Genomic DNA, 21,509 nt, shown 5'->3' with positions numbered 1-21,509 from the left:
ATGCACGAGAGAGAGAGAGAGAGAGAGAGAGAGAGAGAGAGAGAGAGAGAGAGAGAGAGAGAGAGAGAGAGAGAGAGAGAGAGAGAGAGAGAGAGAGAGAGAGAGAGAGAGAGAGAGAGAGAGAGAGAGAGAGAGAGAGAGAGAGAGAGAGAGAGAGAGAGAGAGAGAGAGAGAGAGAGAGAGAGAGTGAGTTAAGGCTGAGCTGATCCACGTGTGACGAAGCATTCTCTACTCAGTAATATTCTCATAGAGGGGTTTTTGCATATCACAATAGCTCTGTTATCAGTGTGCGTCTGTCACCGTAGTCACCGCCTGTAATTTTGGTTAGGTATGGAAGGAGACGGGAGTCGAGCCACATCTGGCAGCCTTAATGATTCACAACATGACCCGGGGTAAGATTATAGGCATTTCCAAATTAATCAAACGGCAACGATTCTTTTATGTCTTGAGCGGACTTCGGATGCTGTGCCGATCTTCGGCATCATGTACTGTACTCAACAGCGTCTCTGTCTCCAGATGCGGTCTTAAGAGCTAGTGTGGTCTTTTCAAGTTGCAATATATTTAATAAGTGCGAATGGTTCATATTTGATTCTCTCTATCGCTTTAAACATGCTTTTAGAAGTAGTTAGTCGCCTAAAAATGGCCGATTTGACATCTGGACTTTTCTACTTCTTACAGTAAGATGTTTATCGGTGGCCTGAGCTGGCAGTCCTCACCAGGTGAGACTATTCTATTCCTTTACATTTATAGCCGATATATCGATATGTCATGTTGTGTTTGAAGCGATGATGAGCGTGTGTGCTGTGCTGTAGCTTACTGTATGTGTGTGTTTGTGTGTGTGCGTGCGCGCGCGCAATGTTATTTGTGATCTCCAGTCATCACAAGTCCTCCAGTCGACCCCTATACGCATCGCGGGGCGTTTTGGAAGCGCACTCACAACAGCGTGCACCTTTGTTGTCATCAACTTGTGTGACATATCCCCTCTGTTTCTATCCACAGACAGCCTTAGAGATTATTTTGGTAAATTCGGAGAAATAAGAGAATCTATGGTGATGAGAGACCCCACGACAAAACGCTCCAGGTATAACCTTACTTTTCAGTTTACCAAGCAGTACGCTATCGCTCACTGTCCATATTCGTTGTTTCCCCCGTGTGTGTTTGTGTGTACAGTGTGTGCGTGTGTGTGTGTGTGTGTGTGTGTGTGTATCTGCGCGTGGTTTCACACTATAGCTGCGGGCGCATGCATTTTGACATTGATTTTGTGACTGCACCACATTGTTGCTGTAGTAGGGTCGCTGCTCGCCACATAATAAGTACCACAGTTTTAGTCTTGCAAATCTGCTGCATGATTTTAATACTCTGGATTGCACAACAATACCATATGGAATTAAGCTATACGCATTACGTGGTTAAGAGTGATAGCCATCCTATTAACAGATTACTAATTATTCTGTAATTATTATTCTGACTAAGACAACTGTAGCCTATTCTTCATCTTTTTGTTTCACAAAAAAGCTCAGTATTGTTATAGATATGTATGAATACAGTCTAACGTTATTGCTCAGTATTGTTATAGATATGTATGAATACAGTCTAACATAATTGCTCAGTATTGTTATAGATATGTATGAATACAGTCTAACATAATTGCTCAGTATTGTTATAGATATGTATGAATACAGTCTAACATAATTGCTCAGTATTGTTATAGATATGTATGCATACAGTCTAAAATAATTGCTCAGCCTTGTTATAGACATGTATGAATACAGTCTTAACATAATGTTGTTCTTCATTTTGCAGAGGATTTGGTTTCGTAACGTTTGCCGACGCGTCCAGTGTAGATAAAGTCTTGGCTCAACCGCACCACGAGTTAGACTCAAAGATGGTGAGTTACTTTCATTTTGGAATGATATTGTGGCCATACCGTTTCACATTGCCATGTTATTTCAATGTTTTGCAACACAGTCCTATGGCCAGTAGAGAGGCCATGCACGTCACAGTGGCGCTTGCTGTTGTGTGTGGCATCATGGTAAACAACCCCTTAAATTTACTGGCCATTTAAATAAAGGTCATATTTGAGGGGAAAGTGTATGATGGCGCCTGAGTCAAGCGATAAAACGCCACTGAATGAGGCTGACACTCCCCCTTCTCTGCTCATGGTGAGAAGTCAGACATCTCATGCTCCACTGAAGGGCTTTGCTGTCTGGCCCAGTCCTTAACTACCACTACTGCAGGCTGCTCATTGCATTAGCATGCTTGATTCAATCATGAGGGAGACAACCGAGACTATATGTTTAAACTAGCACCAGAAAAATAAATGCAATAATCAAAGAAAATTGTGTTTACTTTTTGAGTAATAACTATATTATTGTGCAAGAAAATGTTAAGGAAGTTTTTAGCACTGCCTATAGTTTTTCCAGCAATATAACAAGATTGTGCCAAATGTACTTATACTCTATCACAAATTATTTACATTTTGAATACTTTTGTTGAGATATTTCTAAATTTAGAAATAATGCAATGTTAATTGGAGTATTTATGCCTTTCCAAAACTGCACCCCAAGAATAACAAAAACATTAATAATAATAATTAATAATGTAATTGTACACCATACCCACTTTAAACACTGAAATGCATGATACACACACACACACACACACACACACACACACACACACACACACACACACACACACACACACACACACACACACACACACACACACACATACATGTGAAAATGATTAATAGGAACTATTGTGTCCTTTACTTTCTTTTTGAAAGGTGGCAGTAGCAGTAGAATAATTAAACACGTCAGTAAGTCTTGAAGAGACATATGTGTAGAGGTGGATTAGACAACATTCAGCTCAATTCCTGTTTGTCTGGTATTTCTGCCTGATGGATGGTCATTTCCAGTCATGCTCAAATAGCTCTGGAAATGGAATAGTGCATACTTAGAAATAAATGCTTTATTTACTGCCTCCGCTGAAGGGACAGTTTAGAGATGGATAAATACACTCTCATAGACTGGGAAAGATTTAAAAAAAAAATACATTTGACTTCAGCAGGCAGTGTATAGAAAGTATATTGTAAATAATTGTAACACATGCTCACCATGTACTTAAAGCCTCAATCTGGTTTATTACACCATATAAATGTGTGGTATTTTCACATACATTCAAACAAACAACAGGAAGTATAAAACAGTGAAGGTAAAATAACAAAAAAACAGCAGGGGGTAAAGAACAGTGACACAGGTTATAGTGAATATGCAAGTTTAAACAGGTGGGTTTTCAGTTGTGATTTAAACGATTATAGGGAGTCAGACTGTCTGACATGTGGGGGCAGGGAGTATCATAGTCTGGGAGCCGAGCAGCTGAAAGCTCGGGCACCCATGGTGCTGAGGCATGAGCTGGGGATGGATAGGAGTCCAGTAGAGGATGAGCGGAGGGTGCGGGAGGGGGTGTATTCCTGCACAATACAGTACCAACATAAACAAACCAATTACAGCCACAAAATACAATTTAGACACTCTTGTTAAACACACTATGTATCTGTTGTCTAATCATGTTAATCCTTGTATCAAATAAAATGGGGCTACCCATGTGTTTTATTTTTGGATCACTGAGTGGGCCTTTAAGTATCCACAATGTAATAGAACGTTGAATGCATGACGTAATAATAATAATAATAGTTAACAAAATGATAATGATAATGAACATTTAATTTCTGACCAGTGGCCACACATTGTGATTGGGCGGAAAGGAATTTCATGAGTACTTAAAAGCAATATGATATTGTACCTTACAACTTGAGCAGTATCACTTTGCCTTGTTTACATTTAATTAATAGATAAGAGAAAATGTAATTATCCCTGAGGGGAAATTGCGGGAAGTAACTGCGTGATTAATTCGCTACATCCCAATCACCTGTTGTGTTGTAACCTCTATACATTTTCCATTGGCTACAAAGTATGACAGTCCAGTCCACTTTAGCAAATTTTTCACCACTGTGGCCATCGGTTTATTTAACACATATTTTGTTTGGATATTGGTTCATAAAACCTAATTAACATTCAAAACCTCTCATGAAATCAAAATGTAAGCACAAAATATTCTAAATATATCCAAAATAAAGTCAGAAACTGCAGTAAAAGCACTGAAACGGTTGTTTTAAGCATTGAAACATTGAAAAAGAAGAAGCTGTATGAAACATTGGAACATTGAAGAAGATGAAGCTGTATGAAACATTGGAACATTGAAGAAGAAGAAGCTGTATGAAGCATTGGAACATTGAAGAAGAAACTGTATGACACATTGGAAGATTGAAGAAGAAACTGTATGAAACATTGGAACATTGAAGAAGAAACTGTATGAAGCATTGGAACATTGAAGAAGATGAAGCTGTATGAAGCACTGAAACAATTAAGCAACAGCTGTATGAAGCACTGAAACAAGTAAGCAACAGCTGTATGACGCACTGAAACAATTAAGCAACAGCTGTATGAAGCAAGTGTTGGTGGCGCGATTGTTGCTGCGACCCAACAAGCTGAATGAATATAGGGCAGACAATGGGCCCGCTGTGATGAAGCAACACAGACTAGTATGAATGATGGAACTGGGATATTGTACTCTCCTTCCTTGCACAAGGAAGAGAGAGATCAGCATGGATTAATTTAAAGAGGCAGTGTGGTGATGCAAACATACATGTATGTATAGATGCAGTGTCTCCAGGAGCTTGATATATACTGCATATACATTTATTGAAAACATTGAAATGATGTCTATAGTAATAGTTCAGAAACAACTGTATCTGTAGATAGATACTATATAAATATCTGTACATATCCCTTACCTACTCCTTACTAGTTATACCACTGGCCAGTATGACTTATTAATTATTACCATAGCGTCCTTATACCTGTATCACTGTACTACAACTCTGTACATACATCTGATTAGCACTATTACTCAGTAGTACTCATTTATATTTTATATCCAGGTACTCACCTATACATTGTATATTACTATTGCACTTTACTGTTACATTTGCACTCTGGTTAGATGCCAAGCGTATTTTCGTTGTACTGTACTTGTGCTGTATGATGAGTACATTTTAATCTAATTGAATCTAATATGCAAATTATGTGAAAGAAACTGAGCAGGACAGAGACAACAGACACAATGCACTCAGAGCCCCTAAATTCCCATCTTGTTGGCCTACTACAGTATGAATGTTAGCCTAGCCTGCATGTAATCAGTGTCCTAATGTCAAACCTTTATTCAATCAGGCAAGTTAACTAAAAACACATTATTATTGACAGAACCGGCCTGGGGGGATATTTGTAGGACGAGGGAAGGTTACACTGCAGGAGGAGGGGGGAGCTGCTCTGTACAACATCATCTTGTACTGCCACACTGGAGCAGCTCAAGGGCACTTGGACAGTAGTTAATTATGATATCTTATGGTCTGCGGATTCAAACCCCCACCCCTTTCACCCCACACTTTCAATATTTAAAAAAAAACTTGAATTATTTCCCCCACAGCAACAGCCACAGATTCAGGTTGACTCCCTCCCTCTCGGTGTGATGCTTAACAACGAGACAAGTCATACTGTAGCAATGTATTCTGTGAGTCCACTAATTCTGTCCCAATATTGTTCAATAGAGCCAGATAACGCATTTAACCCTTTCACTACCACACTACCAAAGGGTTAAACCTTTACCGCTGCTCCGTGGAAAGCATCCTCACCTACTGCATCAACGTGTGGTTCCTCAGCTGCACAGCCGCAGAGAGGAAGGCGCTCCAGAGGGTTGTCAACTCGGCACAGAAAATCATCGGCTGCCCTCTCCCCTCACTGGAGGGACTATACAACTCCTGCTGTCTTAAGAAAGCAGTCAAAATACTGAAAGACCCACACCACCCGGGCAACAAACACCTCGTACGGCTGCGCTCTGGCAGGCGTTTCAGCGTCATGCCCACCCGGACTAACAGACTGAAGTTTAGTTTTTATCCCAGGGCCATATGTGCACTAAACTCAGCTAAAATTTAAAACAACAATCTCCCCTGCACTCCCCCCCCCCCCCCACGCACACGCACACACACACAACACTAAGGGATAGTGCAATTATCTTTTACCCCCCCCCCCCTGTTTATGTTTATGTTCTATTTATGCCTTACTCTTGTTTTTATATTTAATACTGTGTTTAGGACTGTGTTTTTATGATCTAGGACTGTGTGATGGCTAGCACCTAGGGCTGCATTTAAAATTTTGTTGTAACACGGTAACAATGACAATAAAGATCATTCTATTCTATTCTAACCCTTTCACTGTGACAATACAGAAGGTTAAGCCTTTCACTGCCACACGGCAATGGGTTAACCCTTTCACAACCACACTACCAGAAGGTTAACCCTTTCACTGTCACATGACAAAGGGTTAACCCTTTCACAACCACACTACAGAAGGTTAACCCTTTCACTGCCACACGACAAAGGGTTAACCCTTTCACTACCACACCACTACCACACTACAGACGGTTAAAGTGTGGTAGTGAAAGGGTTAACCGTCTGTAGTGTGGTAGTGAAAGGGTTAACCGTCTGTAGTGTGGTAGTGAAAGGGTTAAGCTCGCATTTACTTAACTGGAAGTAAGATTCAGACTGCGTGTCAACCGGCCCTCGTACACGTCTCTCTCCGTCTGCCTAGTGCCTGATGCAAGTGAGCAAACAGACCAAACTGGGCTCCACTTTATCTCACGCTTGTAGGCTGTTTGGTTAAATTCTCTAAATAAATACACTGACTCAAGAAGGCCTCTTGTTATGAAGTGGAAATAGTTCTACTCTATTGTATCATGTCCTCATAAGACATACATTCTGGTACAGACAACACCGACATCTGGCCTATAGAAAAAAGCAGCTATTAACACAGACTTTCTGAACAAATACCGACATGGACAGTGGCATTGCATCAAACCGTTTAGTGTAAATTTACAATGGAGCGAGGCAGGGCCCAAAGCTCTATTAACTCGACTGCCCTTAGCTGACTGGCAAGTCACTTGAGAGTGTTTATAAAAGCTTTCCCTTTTCACCTTGGTCCTTGAAGGGGAAAAGAGGCATGTGTTCATGTTTTGAATGTTATCAAAAGGAAACAAACCTCTGTCAGCTGCTCCACAGAGATATGTTGTACAAGACTGGAGCGGCGCTGCTCTTAATCTGTTGAAAAACTGAAAAACAAAGATTCTCTGGTCTCTGCTCATTGGAGTATCTGTGACATTTGTGTCCCAATTTAAAGATAAAAGGGTATCGCGTTGAATGCTTTTAGAAACACTATTAATTGAGTTGAGGGGAATTCCTTTGTATGAGTTTAATTCCAAAAATAATAATAATAATAATAATTATAGTGACTCCAACAAATTGATTGCTGGCATAAATATGAAGACTATCTGAAGACCTTTAGACAAATCTGGCCATTAAGAGATGGTCAAAATTACATGTCTAAACTGGAATTAAGCCGTATTGTGAGATCTATATTGAAATAATTTGGCTCAGGAGGTAGAACGGTCGTCTGGTAATTAGAAGGTTCCCGGTTAGTTTCTGGCTCCTCCTGGCAGCATGTTGAAGTGTCCTTGAGCAAGACACTTGCTCCCAATGAGCAGGTTGGCACTTTGCATTGTTGCCTCTGCCGTCGGTGTGAGTGAATGTGAGGCCTAAGTTGTTAAGCGCTTTGGATAAAAGTGCTATATGTATGAATGCAGTCCATTTCCCATTTAAGTATTCTCCATTCTCATTAGTATAATAAACATGCGTTGGAGTAAGCTGCAATGGCAACTTATTGTCACATCACCCCGTTTCCTGGTAACACATTAATGAATGAATGAATGAATGAATGAATGAATGACCTTTATTTATATAGCACCCTTCACAGCACGAATGCACAGGGTGCTTTACACTACAGCTTAATATAAAAACACAATAAAAACAAAATCAGAAATAAATGACAACAACAACAAGCAGCAGTTAAAAACAGTGAAACCAGATAGGAAAAGTAGAATAAAAGAATTTGGATAAAATCATGAGTCACTAATTAAAACAAAAACTATAAAACAGTGAGGACATGAAGTGCCTATGCATGACCAAAAGCCTGTCTGAACAAATGCGTTTTTAATTGTTTTTTAAAAGAGTTCTCAGAGGGGGCAATTCGCAGGTCCAGGGGGAGAGCATTCCAGAGCCTTGGTGCTGTCACCTGGAAGGCTCGATCACCCCTTGTTTTAAGCCTGGACCTGGGGACCACCAGGAGGTGCTGATCGGCAGATCTGAGTGAGCGGGTGTTGGTGTAGGGATGGATGAGTTCAGTGATGTAGGGCCTGACCGTGAAGTGCTCTGAAAGTGAAAGTGAGGACTTTGAAGTGAATTCTATAGTGTACCGGGAGCCAGTGCAGGGATACCAGAATGTGATGTGGCATGATTTTTTTGACCTTGTGAGTAGCCTGGCTGCAGCATTTTGGACCATTTGTAATTTATCTGTGGATGATTTGGTGAGACAGGTGAAAAGTGAGTTAAGACATTAAGATCTGTCACTTCTCTTGCAATGTTGTTCCTCAATGAGAGGGATGATAAACTATTAAAGGGGAATGTCACCCATCTTAAGAATTCACATTATGTTCTTCCGGAGGCCCAGGACAGTTCAGTCAGTATTTGTGAACACGCACCACTCTCTCTTAAAGCTAGAAATCAGAGAGAATCCTCCAATCAATGATGTCATCTGGATGTAAAATCTGTGACAATACATTTGACTTATGGAGATCTAAAATATTCAACTGAATCCTCACACTTAATGAGGTTTATATTCTAGTATTGTTAACAGATCAGAACACTGCTGAAGGACGTCCAGCTGGTCCTCTTCTTCCTAAAGGCCTTTGAGGAGAGGCTGTTCTACCTCATGACTGGTACAGGACGGACCAGAGAGATGGATACAGCGTGGAGACTCGTGAAGAGTGAGATTCACGTCAAAGCAAATCTCTGTCTGATATGCCAACAGTTTTATAAACATAAGAAGGTTCTAAGCAGCGTGGTCCAGCAAGAAATATGAATTCCTCAAAAGTAGGGTTGGATACCGATCTCAAACTTTTAAGGGTACCGACCAAATTACATCTGTTCTATCGAGTACGTATTCACATTAGATCAATTGGTGCCAAATCTTCATATACGGTACCTTCAGAGTGGGTAAAATAAATGCAAATAAAAAAGGAACCAAAGGAGCTGAATACTCATATTCAACCCAAATCAATTGACATGTTTAGCATAAGAATGTAATATTCTCAATGTTGCACTCATACAATACAAGACAGCAAAAAAAAAAAAAAAAAAAAAAAAAAAAAAAACCCTGTCAGAACCTTGGACAGCGCCAGCTGACACAGACTCTGCAGACTGGGTCCTGTGTGGCTCTCGCTGTCAATGGACAACTAGCCGTGCTACCTTAGTTTTAGTTTAGTTTTATTATGATCTCTTAGAGTCATCAACATAAAACATCACTTTAATAGATACAAACAGAAACAACATGTGTACAAGTAAAATAATTAAAACCCACAATTATCACACATATCACACACATCACAATATTAACCCACAAAACAACATTAAAACATTGAAGCAACAATTCATGTCCTGTATACAACAGGCAACCCACCCTATATACAATGAACCATATCATCATTACACATTTCTATTATCTCACATACATTAAATGAAGATACCTCTTGAAACTATTGATAGCCATTACCCTCTAACAAGCCTGTTAAGAGAATGCTCTTTTACCAAGCTCTAATTTTGCTTTAAAGTTGTTCTGTCATATTGACAGAATGTCTGTCCCTAACCAAATGCAGTCGGTCATCAAGAGCCTTTTGTCAATGTTATCATTTACAATCAATCAACTTAGAGTACTATGTATGTCAGTCACTGGGGTGTCATATATTGCCCCACTAATAGCTGACCTGACAATTGACAATGCCAATTAAGGCTTGGGCTAACTGTTTCAATACTTTCATAGGCAAATAACCATCTATCCACCGAATCATACACGCTGTGCTAATGATCTTTTTGATAAGTGGTTTATATGAGGAGTCCACGATAAATTATTATATAAGTGAATACCTAAAGTTTAATAACAAAAATGTGTTCAATGCGGTTTCCACCTCAGAAAGACTTTTAATTTAATCTGTCCAAATCCCCTTTTCCTACATCTGAGAATGTCCACTTCTATATGCATGTTGATACATAATGAGAAAATCATTATTCTCCATGTAATGCCAGATTTGTTTACTCACTATAGTTTCCAACAATTTACCAATTGCAGGGAGAATGCTTATAGGACGGCTATTGTCCACCATCAAAGGTTGCTTATTCTTTAGGAATGGGACAGAGTTTGGCATGCTGATTTTCAGTTTGGCAACTAATGCTTCTTTTCCATTGCATAGTACCTACTCAACTCTACCCTACTCTACTCTACTCGCTTTAGGTACCTGGTACTTCGTTCCTTTTCCACTGCAGGTAGTACTCTGTTTGTCTCCGTGTGGGGAGGCGGGGCCGCTGGCGTACAGCATGAGAGCTCTGTGAGGGCTTGGAGCAAGCCAGTTTCAATCAATCAATAACAACATTAACCAGACTCTCGTTGTGTCTATTCTGCTAACGTTACCTCTCATGTCTATTCTGCTAACGTTAACATTACCTCTCGTTGTGTCTATTCTACAAGCTTTAACGTTACCTCTTGTGTCTATCTGCTAACGTTAACGTTACCTCTCGTGTCTATTCTACTAACGTTAATGTTAGCATTAGGTAATAACCGGTTTAAAATGGATGATGATTACCTCACGTTGTGTCTATTCTACTAGCATTAACGTTACTAGTACAAACAATCAACAGCGAGTTATATTGATCACGCTATGTACGCTAGCCATGGTAAAACGCATTAGCACGTAAGCTAACAACAAGCTTTAACGGTACCTCTCGTGTCTATCTGCTAACGTTAACGTTAGCATTAGGTAATAACCAGTTTAAAATGGATGATGATTACCTCACGTTGTGTCTATTCTACTAGCATTAATGTTACTAGTACAAACAATCAATAGCGAGTTATATTGATCACGCTATGTACGCTTGCCATGGTAAAACACAATCACATTAGCACGTAAGCTAACAACAAGCTTAACAAATCAGCTATCTTTTTGTGTGACTAAACTCTCCGCTCGGTGGTAAATTGTGTTTATGTTGGTTTTGTTTCATCAATAAATGAGGCAGAATAAACTGAATGTATCCTTTTTTGTTTATTGCACTTGTTCCTGCTGCAAACAAATAAATCCTAAGCGAGGCATTAAAGATGGCGGCTTTCTGTTTTTGTGCAGACGCTCCAACGTGTGATGCTTCTCTCTTCTGACCAATCAGTGGTCTGCAGTGTTTCACGTCACTTTTCTGGTACCACTTGTACTCGCTTGGAACCTCGACAGAGCAGGGACTAAAAAAGTACCCAAAAAGTACCTGGTACCAGGTATTTTGGCAATGGAAAACCGAAAAGGCAGAGTAGAGTCGAGTAGGTACCATGCAGTGGAAAAGGGGCGTAATTTTCCATCAGTAAGTGCCCCCAACATTTGAGCCACCTCCCCTTTATACTGACTGATTCCCGGCACAAAATCAGGCCCTCATGCCCATGCACACAAGTCACAGCACTTTGCGAGCATCTAGCGGCTTGGAGCTGCATTTTTCATATAAACATATACATTACTGTTCGAAAGATCTATTTGGTGCCGTTCGAACGCCACTCGACCAAATCCGTGCCTCGGTTCTCGAGTTACATGACGATATGTCAGGCGAGCATCTTTTTACGCGCTGCGCGTCAGATGACCACCCCGGACTCCCGACGCTCCAGAACTACCAATCATCCGCTGATGGCGAAAATGATTGGTCAGCCTTGTAGCCAATGAGTGTACCTTTCAAACGATACCCCACATGGGGGGGGGGGGGGTGAATAATGGATCTAGGTGAAAGTTGACGAGCGAAAACCAGAAGTGAATCACACTTCAGAATGAACGGCCGTGGATGAGGAAATGGATTTTGGAGAGTTTCTTTTTGTCGCCGGTTATACTCGGATGTCTCTCAAAGACCCATTTCTGAACGGATTTTTATAAAATAAGTAGGGATGCCCGATCGATCGGCCACCGATCGTTATCGGCCGATAATCAGTATAAATATGTGATCGGTGATAATGCTTTATTTTCGCCGATCGTCAAAACCGATCTCACTCGCTGAGTTCTGTCTCAGACACCGGGAGCTGCACACACTCACTCCCACACAGTGGTGCGGCGTCTGCTCCTCCCTCCAGCCCCTCCCGCACGCATGTAAACATGGGTCTAGTAGTCTAGTGGGACGGGAGGACGGCCTCTCCCTGAGCTAACGTTAGCTACCGTTACAAAATGACCCAGTCAACCATTCACTTCCAGTCCAATACATGATGAGGCATTGTCTAACCGAACGGTATCTAGCCGGCCAGCTACCGATAGCTCCTGACATCAACAAACGCTCCAGCAAGTCTAGTAGAGACGTGTATGATACCTCCGCTAGCTCACGTTAGCTGACGCCAGCTCACGCCAGCTCACTGTTCAAAACGAAATGTCCCACTGAACTAAATAGTTCACTGAGGCGCTGTATCAACGTTATATAGCCGGCCAGCAGTAGCCACAGATAGCTCCTGATATCAATGTTTTATAACACTCATTCGATGCGTATTTGAGCTGAGGGCATGTTGTTGAATGTGACCAATAGGGTCCAGCTGCAGCTCCGGAGAATCCTGGCCGTAGCTGCAGGCTACTCGAGTATAGGGTCCAGCTGCAGCTCCGGAGAATCCTGGCCGTAGCTGGAGGCTACTAGAGTACACACAGACAGTGGAGCTTGTTGCGTGGTGGCGATGTCTCGCAGATAATACAAATACAAGTCTAATTATATAATATATATATTTTATAAAAAAAAAAAAAAGTTTTTATATAAAATAATTTTTTTTTAATCAAAAACGATCGTTATCGGATCGGTATCGGCCGATATGGCTCACGACGATCTGTGATCGGTATCGGTGGCAAAAAACGTGATCGGGGCATCCCTAAAAATAAGACTTCAGGCTATGGAACCGCTGTGTTTTCCAGCTTATACCTCTATGCTGGAATATTGGAATATGGAATCTTGCAACCACTACAGAAAAATGTGAGTACACAAGTTCAAGTTCAACTCAAGTTCAGACCTCCGTTACTCTATTTCATTAGCACTAAAAGTGATTTTCCTTTTTTGCATTAGTAACTTCAGAATGTTATCTTTCAAAAGAGACCAGGCTCATGCATGTGGTATAAAGTACAAAGCTTTGCTAAAAAAGTATGCAGTCCACAAGTTCAAGTACAAATAATTGCCACTTTTCTGGGTGCCTGTTAAGACCCAAGGTTCTACCCTTCATGCTTTCATCAATAGACTGCACAACGGTTTTCATAGAACCTTTTCTCTCATACATATCCACTTTAGCAATACAATCATCTGCAAAATGATTTGTCACATCACCTGATTTTCTTAGTATGCCATTAACATAAAAATTAGACGGAAGAGGTGAGAATAATTTTTACAATCTTTGAATGCATTCTTGAAAAATAAAGCCTTCTTGTTTCGATTTAAGTGCATAATTACAGAGCTTTTTATAGTTCTGCAAATCTGAATCCACTTCTGAATTTGATGCAATAACATTTGCCTTGTTTCTTTCCATAAAAGCCTTGCTTAATGGAACATGCCAACTTTCTGGGAAATTAGCTTATTTGCCATCTACCCCGGAGTTAGTGGGGAGGATTTGGCTGGCAGGTGAAGTAACTCTGTTTTGCTTAGGTTCAGTTTGAGGTGTTTGGTCGTCAACCAGGCGGAAATGACGGACAAGCAGGCCGAGATCCGCTCAGAGACTTGGATATCTGAGGGAGGAAAGGAGAGGACGAGTTGAGTGTCATCGGCATAGCAGTGATACCAGAAAGAATGAGACGTGATAATGTTACCCAGAGATTTGGTGTAGGGAGAGAGAAGGATGGGTCCAAGGACCAAGCTCTAGGGGAAACCCTTCTGTAGGGGGTGGGGCACGGTGGGGGGCCAAAATGGTACGTCTCCATGATAATTGGTAGGATCGGTCGTCAAGGTAGGAGGACAGCCATGCCAGTGCAGAGCCTACAACTCCCATTCCTGCGAGGGATGTGAGGAGGATCTGATGGCTGACTGTGTCGAAGGCTGCTGACATGTCCAAGAGAATCAGGACAGAGGAGAGGCATTTCGCTCTTGCTGAGTGAAGAGCCTCTGTGACTGCTATGAGGGATGTCTCTGTGGAGTGACCAGTCTTGAAGCCTGACTGATTAGGGTCAGGGAGGTTGTTCTGTAATAGATAATCAGTGAGTTGGTTGGATACAGCACGTTCAAGTGATTTAGAGAGGAAGGAGAGAAGAGAGACAAGGCAGAGATAGTTATCTATCTATCTTTTCTTTTATGAGCGTTGTGACTAGCTTGTTTTAGGGAAATGGGAACCACCCCAGAGTTTAGGGAGGAGTTGACGGTTGCAGTTAGGAATGGGAGAATGTCTATGGTGCTATGGTCTGGAAGAGTGGGGAGGGTATCGGGTCCAGATGGCATGTAGTGGGACGGTTTGACGTTACCAGTAAGATAAGATAAGATAAGATAAGATGATCCTTTATTAATCCCCTTGGGGAAATTCAGGTGTCAAAGCAGCATGGGGGTGGGTACAGGGTGGGGGATACATAGCTTCACAGTCTTATACAGTCCAGTATCTATATACAGTATAGATACAAATACAATATAATATAAAAAAAACTACCTTCACTACCTTCACCATTTCCCTCCCTCGCTGTGCAGGCGCCCTGACTGACCTGTAGGAGTCGCTGTTTTACAACGACCAGATTACCACCCACCGGCTTCCCTCCCGCTGACACTGCCAATTGTGCCAGTATGACGACCGGCCAAGCCGGAGGCACCGCTGACAGCCGGATTCGATACCAGTGTCTCTGCGGTGGTAGACAGACGCTTAGTCCGCTGTGCTACCCGGCTGCCGACTTTGCGATCTTCGTTGAGGAAAAAGTGGAGAACATCCGCAGCTCCTTCTCCCAACCCCCACCCATTCCAAATACTGAATCGAGAACCTCATCCTTCACTCTGTCATCTTTCTCTCCCATTACAGAAGCCGAGACCCCGACACTGGTAACGTCGAACCGTCCGACTACATGCCAGCTGGACCAATTACCCTCCCCACTCCTCCAGACCATAGCACCAGACATCCTCCCATTCCTAACTGCAACCATCAACTCCTCCCTCAACTCGCGGGTGGTCCCCACCTCCCTAAAAGTAGAGTCACACCGTTCATAAAAAAACCAACCCTGAACCCCACCGTCATAGGCAACTATCGTCCTGTCTCTCTTCCCTCCTTCCTTTCTAAAACATTTGAACGTGCTGTATCCAACCAACTTACTGCTTATCTCTTACAGAATGACCTCCTAGACCCTAATCAGTCAGGCTTCTGGACTGGCCATTCCACAGAAACGGCCCTCATTGCGGTCACAGAGGCACTTCACTTAGCAAAAGCGAAAGGCCTCTCCTCTGTCCTGATTCTCCTAGATCTATCTGCAGCCTTCGACACAGTCAACCATCAGATCCTCCTCGCAGCCCTCGCAGGAATGGGAGTGGCTGGCTCTGCGCTGACATGGCTGACATCATACCTCAATGACCGCTCCTACCAAGTGTCATGGAGAGGGACCCTGTCGGCCACCCGCCCCCTGCGGACGGGTGTCCCCCAGGGCTCGGTCCTAGGACCCCTTCTCTTCTTCCTCTACACTAAATCACTGGGTAACATTATCACGTCTCATGCCTTCTCGTATCATTGTTATGCTGATGATACTCAACTCTTCCTCTCCTTCCCTCCCTCCCTCAGATATCCACGTCTGAGCGGATCTCTGCCTGTCTGTCCGACATCTCCTGGATGACGACCAACCACCTCAAACTGAACCTAAGCAAAGCCAGAATTGCTCCACTTGCCAGCCAAATCCTCCCCCCTGACGACCTTTCCATCACAGTCGAGAATGCAGTTGTGACCGTGTCCTTGACCGCCAAGAACCTTGGTGTTGTCCTCGACGACCAGTTGAACTTCTCTGCTCACATCGCAGTGACAACCAGAACCTGCAGATTCCTCCTGAGCAACGTCAGAAGGATCCCCGTCCAATCAACAGTCATCTCCCGCCTCGACTACTGCAACACACTGCTTGCTGGCCTCCCAGCCACTGCCACCAAGCCTCTTCAACTCATTCAGAATGCAGCGGCCCGCCTGATCTCAAACCTACCGAAGTTGGCCCATGTCACCGCACTCCTTAGGGACCTGCACTGGCTCCCCATTGCTGCACGAATCCGCTTCAAGGCCCTCAACCTGGCATACCGTGCGGCAAAGGGAACCGCTCCCGCCTACCTCCGGTCAATGGTCTCTAACTACACACCCTCACCTAACCTTACTGTCATGCACTTGTCCTAATAAACTAACCTACACTGTAGGACTTGATGAACATTGTTACTCAGCTGATAGAGTTGTGCCCTTCCTGATGACTTGTCGTACAGAACTTGTAAGTCGCTTTGGATAAAAGGGTCAGCTAAATGACTAAATGTAAATGTTAATGTTAATGATGAGAGTCCAGTGATATGAGTCTCTTGTGCAAAATAGAAGATAGTCAGTACGGTGATGTGAGTCTCTAGTTCTCAAGTCCCGAGTTCTGGCAGCAGATCCGGCCATCCAAGCCCTTTGTTGTAGAGCCTGATGGCTGCCAGTATAAATGACCGGCCCAGACGGTTTGTGGTGTGTCGGGAGGGGGATGAGTCTTAAGCTGAACATGCTCTTCATTCTGGCTAGCTCCTCATAGAGGGGGTGAGGGGGGTTCTCCAGGATGGCTTCTAGCTTTTTCCTCATCCTCCTCTCAGCCACCACCTCTAGGTTATCCAGCTCACCACCTACAGCTAGCCTTCTTGTGTCAACGCTTCGGCATCTGTAATGGGAGAGAAGGATATGACAGTAAAAGACGAGGTTCTTGATTCAGCATTTGGAATGGGTGGGGGTTGGGAGAAGCAGCTGCGGATGTTCTCTACTTTTTTCTTAAATAATATGGCAAAATTTTTGGCAGAGAGAGAGGAGGGGGGGGGGGGGGGGTGAGGAGAGAGGACATGGTGGCGTGCAGTTTGCGGAGGTTCTTAGCTGAGGCCTTGATCTTATGGTGAAAGAAAGAAGCTTTGGTAGTAGTAATGTTTTTGGAGAAAGCCAACAAGAGGTTATGATAGATAGTGATGTCACCAGTGAGGCGTGTCTTTTTGTACTTCATCTCGGCCGCTCTCAGGACCTGTCTTTCTTCTCTCACTGCATCTGACAGCCATAGACTGGGGATGGAACGGCTTCTTGGTGAGGGGACAGAGCGTATCGATGGAGGTTAAGAGGGCTGAAAGGAGGGTGGATGTTGCCATATCTGGCGGGAGAGCAGAGAAAGTCTCACTCAAAGGTAGAGTGGACAGGATGTCAGAAGAGAGGGTGGAGGTGGATATGGACTGGAGTGTAGGTTGCGTCTGTTTGGGTTGACAGTTTGACAATTTGGGTTGGAGTGGATGGTTTGGGGTTTAGCATAAGAAGAGTAAATAAATAAGTGGTCTGATAAATGGAGGGGAGTTACCGGGGTGTTAATTATGCTGGAGTCACGGGAGAATACGAGATTAAAGGAGCTGCTAGCTTTGTAGTTGGGAGGCATGACAGTGGGAGTCAGGTCAAAGCATTGTATATGTAGGAGAGAGACCACTGTGGTGGTCGCGCTGGTGGTCATTAAAGATATTGCAGACTGCCTTTTTATTTATTAATAATGTTTTTTCAATAAATAAGATGTGTCGGTTGAACTAGTATGACTTATTTGACAAGTTCTTGAATTCTCTTTATAAACAATCTGAATAGCAAGACTGATGCACTCACCAAGACCGGCATTGGAATGGGCTCATTACTAAAAAAAAGTAATACATTCCTTGTTACTCATTTAAAAAGTAATCTTATTACATTACTTATTACTCCCTGGGAGCAGTAATTTGTTAAGTCACCCGTTATATAAATTCTGTTAGGCCTCCCAGAATTGCTTCCTTTCTTACAATACAAATGTGGTGCAGCATTAGGTACCTTGGCTGTGCGCCTCTGAGTGATTGATCACGTCAGGGTAGCGCTTCTCAAGGGGCTTTCAAACCGGACGCACAGGCTGTGGAAGCACAGAACCTGAAAATTATTTTAATCCGAGGACCCGGACACTGTGGTGCAGAGCTCAGTGCATCCGGTGTGTGGAAAGTGCATCTGCAAAGTGCATTCAATTGAAAACCAGCATCTTCTTCACCGTAGCGTCAGAGGTTTGCTATCCAGGCTACCACAGGCCTGATCACAGCTGGCTGAAATTGATGAAAGACAACTGGTTGTTGTGTTCGGATAGCAGGTGTTTCAAGAGAGGGTTGAGGTCATCTTTTTTTTAAGTGGAAAGTAGGAGAGGTCGGGGCTCCTCTCTCACTCCAGAATGATGAAACAACGCTGACTATTTACTCTGAAACTTTACTTCTACCCAGTATAGTAGAGGATTCTACCTGCCTCCATGAAATACTACATATGAGTGAAGAAGAGACGAGCTGTTGTTGCTTTTGACGTTGGAGCCTTGAGCGCAGTTTGGATAGATTACAGATGGACAACAATGTTCTTGTCATCTTTGGTCTTTGGACAAAATCTATGTAAAGTAATGGAGTAACGAGTTGTTTCTTGATGGGGTAACTGTAATATTATTACTGAAATTGAGGTAGCAATTTGTTACTTGTTGGGAAAAGTAATCTAATTACTGTAATGCGTTACTGCCCAACACCGACCAAGACCCAATGTATTCTTTAGAGTTTCTCAATCATTAAAACCCAAATGATACACAGCTCTGGGAAAGTATTGTTCCCCTTGGGACACAAAACCAGCCATTTATTTATTTTGCCTTGGATGACAATGAAGGAAGGCTATTGGTCCTGAGGTAATTATGGTCATTATTGAATGACCTCTGGTCAACCTCTGCTTTCTGTTTTTGACGTTTGATGTGAGACGACATGAGACCCAAGAGGAGAGGAGTATAAATGCCAGGCCGAGCAGGAGGGGCTCATTACTGTCGTCGTTATCCAGAACCATGATTCAAGAAGCCAGCATTCTGGGAAATGCTCTTACCATCTTCTCCAAGAAGATAAATACTATTTTCCTCTCTGTGCATTCAGTAGAAAGCTATCCGGCTGCAAGCTAACCTAGCTTAGCATAAATGAAGGAGAGGTGTTTGTGGCCAACAACTAGGCTCTCTCTCTCTCTCTCTCTCTCTCTCTCTCTCTCTCTCTCTCTCTCTCTCTCTCTCTCTCTCTCTCGCTCTCTCTCTCTCTCTCTCTCTCTCTCTATAATTGACAGTTGACTGTATCATGCCCAGCCTCGGGCAGCGCTATTATTTAAGAATATGTTGACTGTATAAAAAAATATATATATTAATTCTTAGTCGCATGGCTAATAGGTGACTAGGTTTAGAGCCTTGGAAGTACTGCTGTTGTCTTGTGCTGCGTATTTGCAATTCCGATTTTTGTCTGTATATTGCTTTGATCTCTGTCTTTAGAATGTTAACTTGGTTTTCTAGTCTAGTAGAGTTGTTGTATTTTAAAGAATTAAAAAGCGTTGAGTAAAGCGTTTCCATTTCAGATAGTTTTGTGTTTTGATTTTTGCGCAATATGGAGGAAAATCTATCCGAGAAATCCTTGATCATAGTCTTTACCGACATCCATAATATTCTGGGATCTTGCACCGAGTTAGCATTATCCCGTAGGAATATTGTGAGAGCTTCTTTAATTTGTGTAATGAATTCATTGTTGTTAAGCAGCATAGAATTAAAACGCCATCTTGGGGCCCGGGAAGATAGTGTACCAAATGTTGCTTTCAGGATTAAGTAGCAGTGATCTGATAGCGCATTGGGTGTCATTTCCACTTCATATTTATCAAATATTCTCGGGGATGCAAAGACGTAATCAATTCTGGATAGTGTGTTGTGTCTCGTCGAACGACAGGAGTACTTGCGGGTCATGGGGTTAAGTGAACGCCATAAATCAGTTACCCCTGTTGATTTCGACCAATCTTTTAATGCTTTAGATGAATTTTTTTGTTCGCTGGAAAAGGTAAGGTAAGTTTTGTCCATCCTTGGGTTCCAAATGGCATTAAAATCCGCACCTATTATATATGAGTACTCGGGATGGTTTAACATTTCTCCGGTTAGTGAAGTGAAGAAACCCACTTCGTACAAATTTGGGGCATATACCGCTGCCAATGCAATTTTCCTGTTATTGTGTATAATCCTAGCTATAGTTATGCGCCCCTCAGCATCCGACCATACCCCTTTCAATTCGATATTTAATTTGCGTCTGACGACTATGGCTACCCCTCTAGTTCTCGTAACAAAAGAAGAGTGACTAATATTATGGTATATGTTATCCGCTAACGTATTTATGTCTTCCTCTAAAATGTGCGTTTCGCTTAATAGAGCCACGTCCACATGTTCTTTTTTCATCAGTGTGAGCACGCTTTTGCGTTTGTGTTGTTTGTTTATCCCACCGGTGTTCCATACCATTATATTCAAACTAGCCATAATCTATGCATGTTTTTGTGTAGTTTTTGGTAATGCTTCTGGAGTGTGAAGCTACAATAGATGTACATCCAATTAATGAGGTCCCGTTGAGAGCTGAGCTTAAAAACATATATATATACAAATAAAAATCCCCTATTTTCCCCTCACCCAGAAAGTCGTACAGGCCTGTGTTCCAAGAACACATCCTCCGCGATTGACTTTCTCCCATAGTCCACCGGATTGCCCAAACTGAGCATTGTAATCTTAATCTTCCTATGCTAATTGCCATAGGATCTAACATTTCCATTCTATTGCAATAGAATGTCGCTTTTGGTCTTGCACCTTCCCTTACTGTAATGAAGTATTGTGATAAATGACAGAAAAAATTAAATAAAAAATAAAAAAAGAGAATAAACTTTCATCGACATATTCATTTGAACCCTCTACTAACGTGTGGAAAAAAGGAAAAAAGGAAAAGATTGTAGAGCAATATTGACACCTTAATGTGAAGAACATTGGAAAAGAACAATGTAAGTTAAAATATATTTTAAAAAATATAGAGTAATGAGAAGAAAAAATTTAATAAAATAAAAATCAATGGAAAGATATAGATAAGGAATGAGAGATAGAATAATTATCAACGTGGAGAAGCCACTAGAACCGAATTAACAGATTAGATAAGATAGAAAAGCAGCGCCTTTTAGAGCTTCAATGTGCCTTCAATGGAGTGATTACTTAAATTGTTAGAATAACCTTGTAGTGTTCATACG

The 21,509-nt window shown here is 42.2% G+C and overlaps 1 protein-coding gene across 1 annotated transcript in view; it reads left to right on the top strand.

Moving 5' to 3' along the window:
- Positions 1-301: 301 nt before the first annotated feature.
- Positions 302-21,509, top strand: part of LOC311232952 (RNA-binding protein Musashi homolog 2-like) — a gene marked incomplete at its 3' end in the record, with an annotated part of 999,121 nt that continues 977,913 nt past the window's right edge. The window contains 4 exon segments of the mRNA XM_084319791.1: positions 302-392; positions 679-719; positions 1,000-1,081; positions 1,804-1,888. Coding sequence (XP_084175917.1) covers positions 331-392; positions 679-719; positions 1,000-1,081; positions 1,804-1,888 — 270 coding nt within the window. The 5' untranslated portion in view covers positions 302-330.

This window comes from Notolepis coatsorum (genome assembly GCF_963971535.1).
Source record: "Notolepis coatsorum genome assembly, chromosome: 8".
NCBI lineage: Eukaryota > Metazoa > Chordata > Actinopteri > Aulopiformes > Paralepididae > Notolepis > Notolepis coatsorum.
The sequence above is the reverse complement of the archived record's forward strand: the minus strand, read 5'-3'. Positions and strand labels throughout refer to the sequence as shown.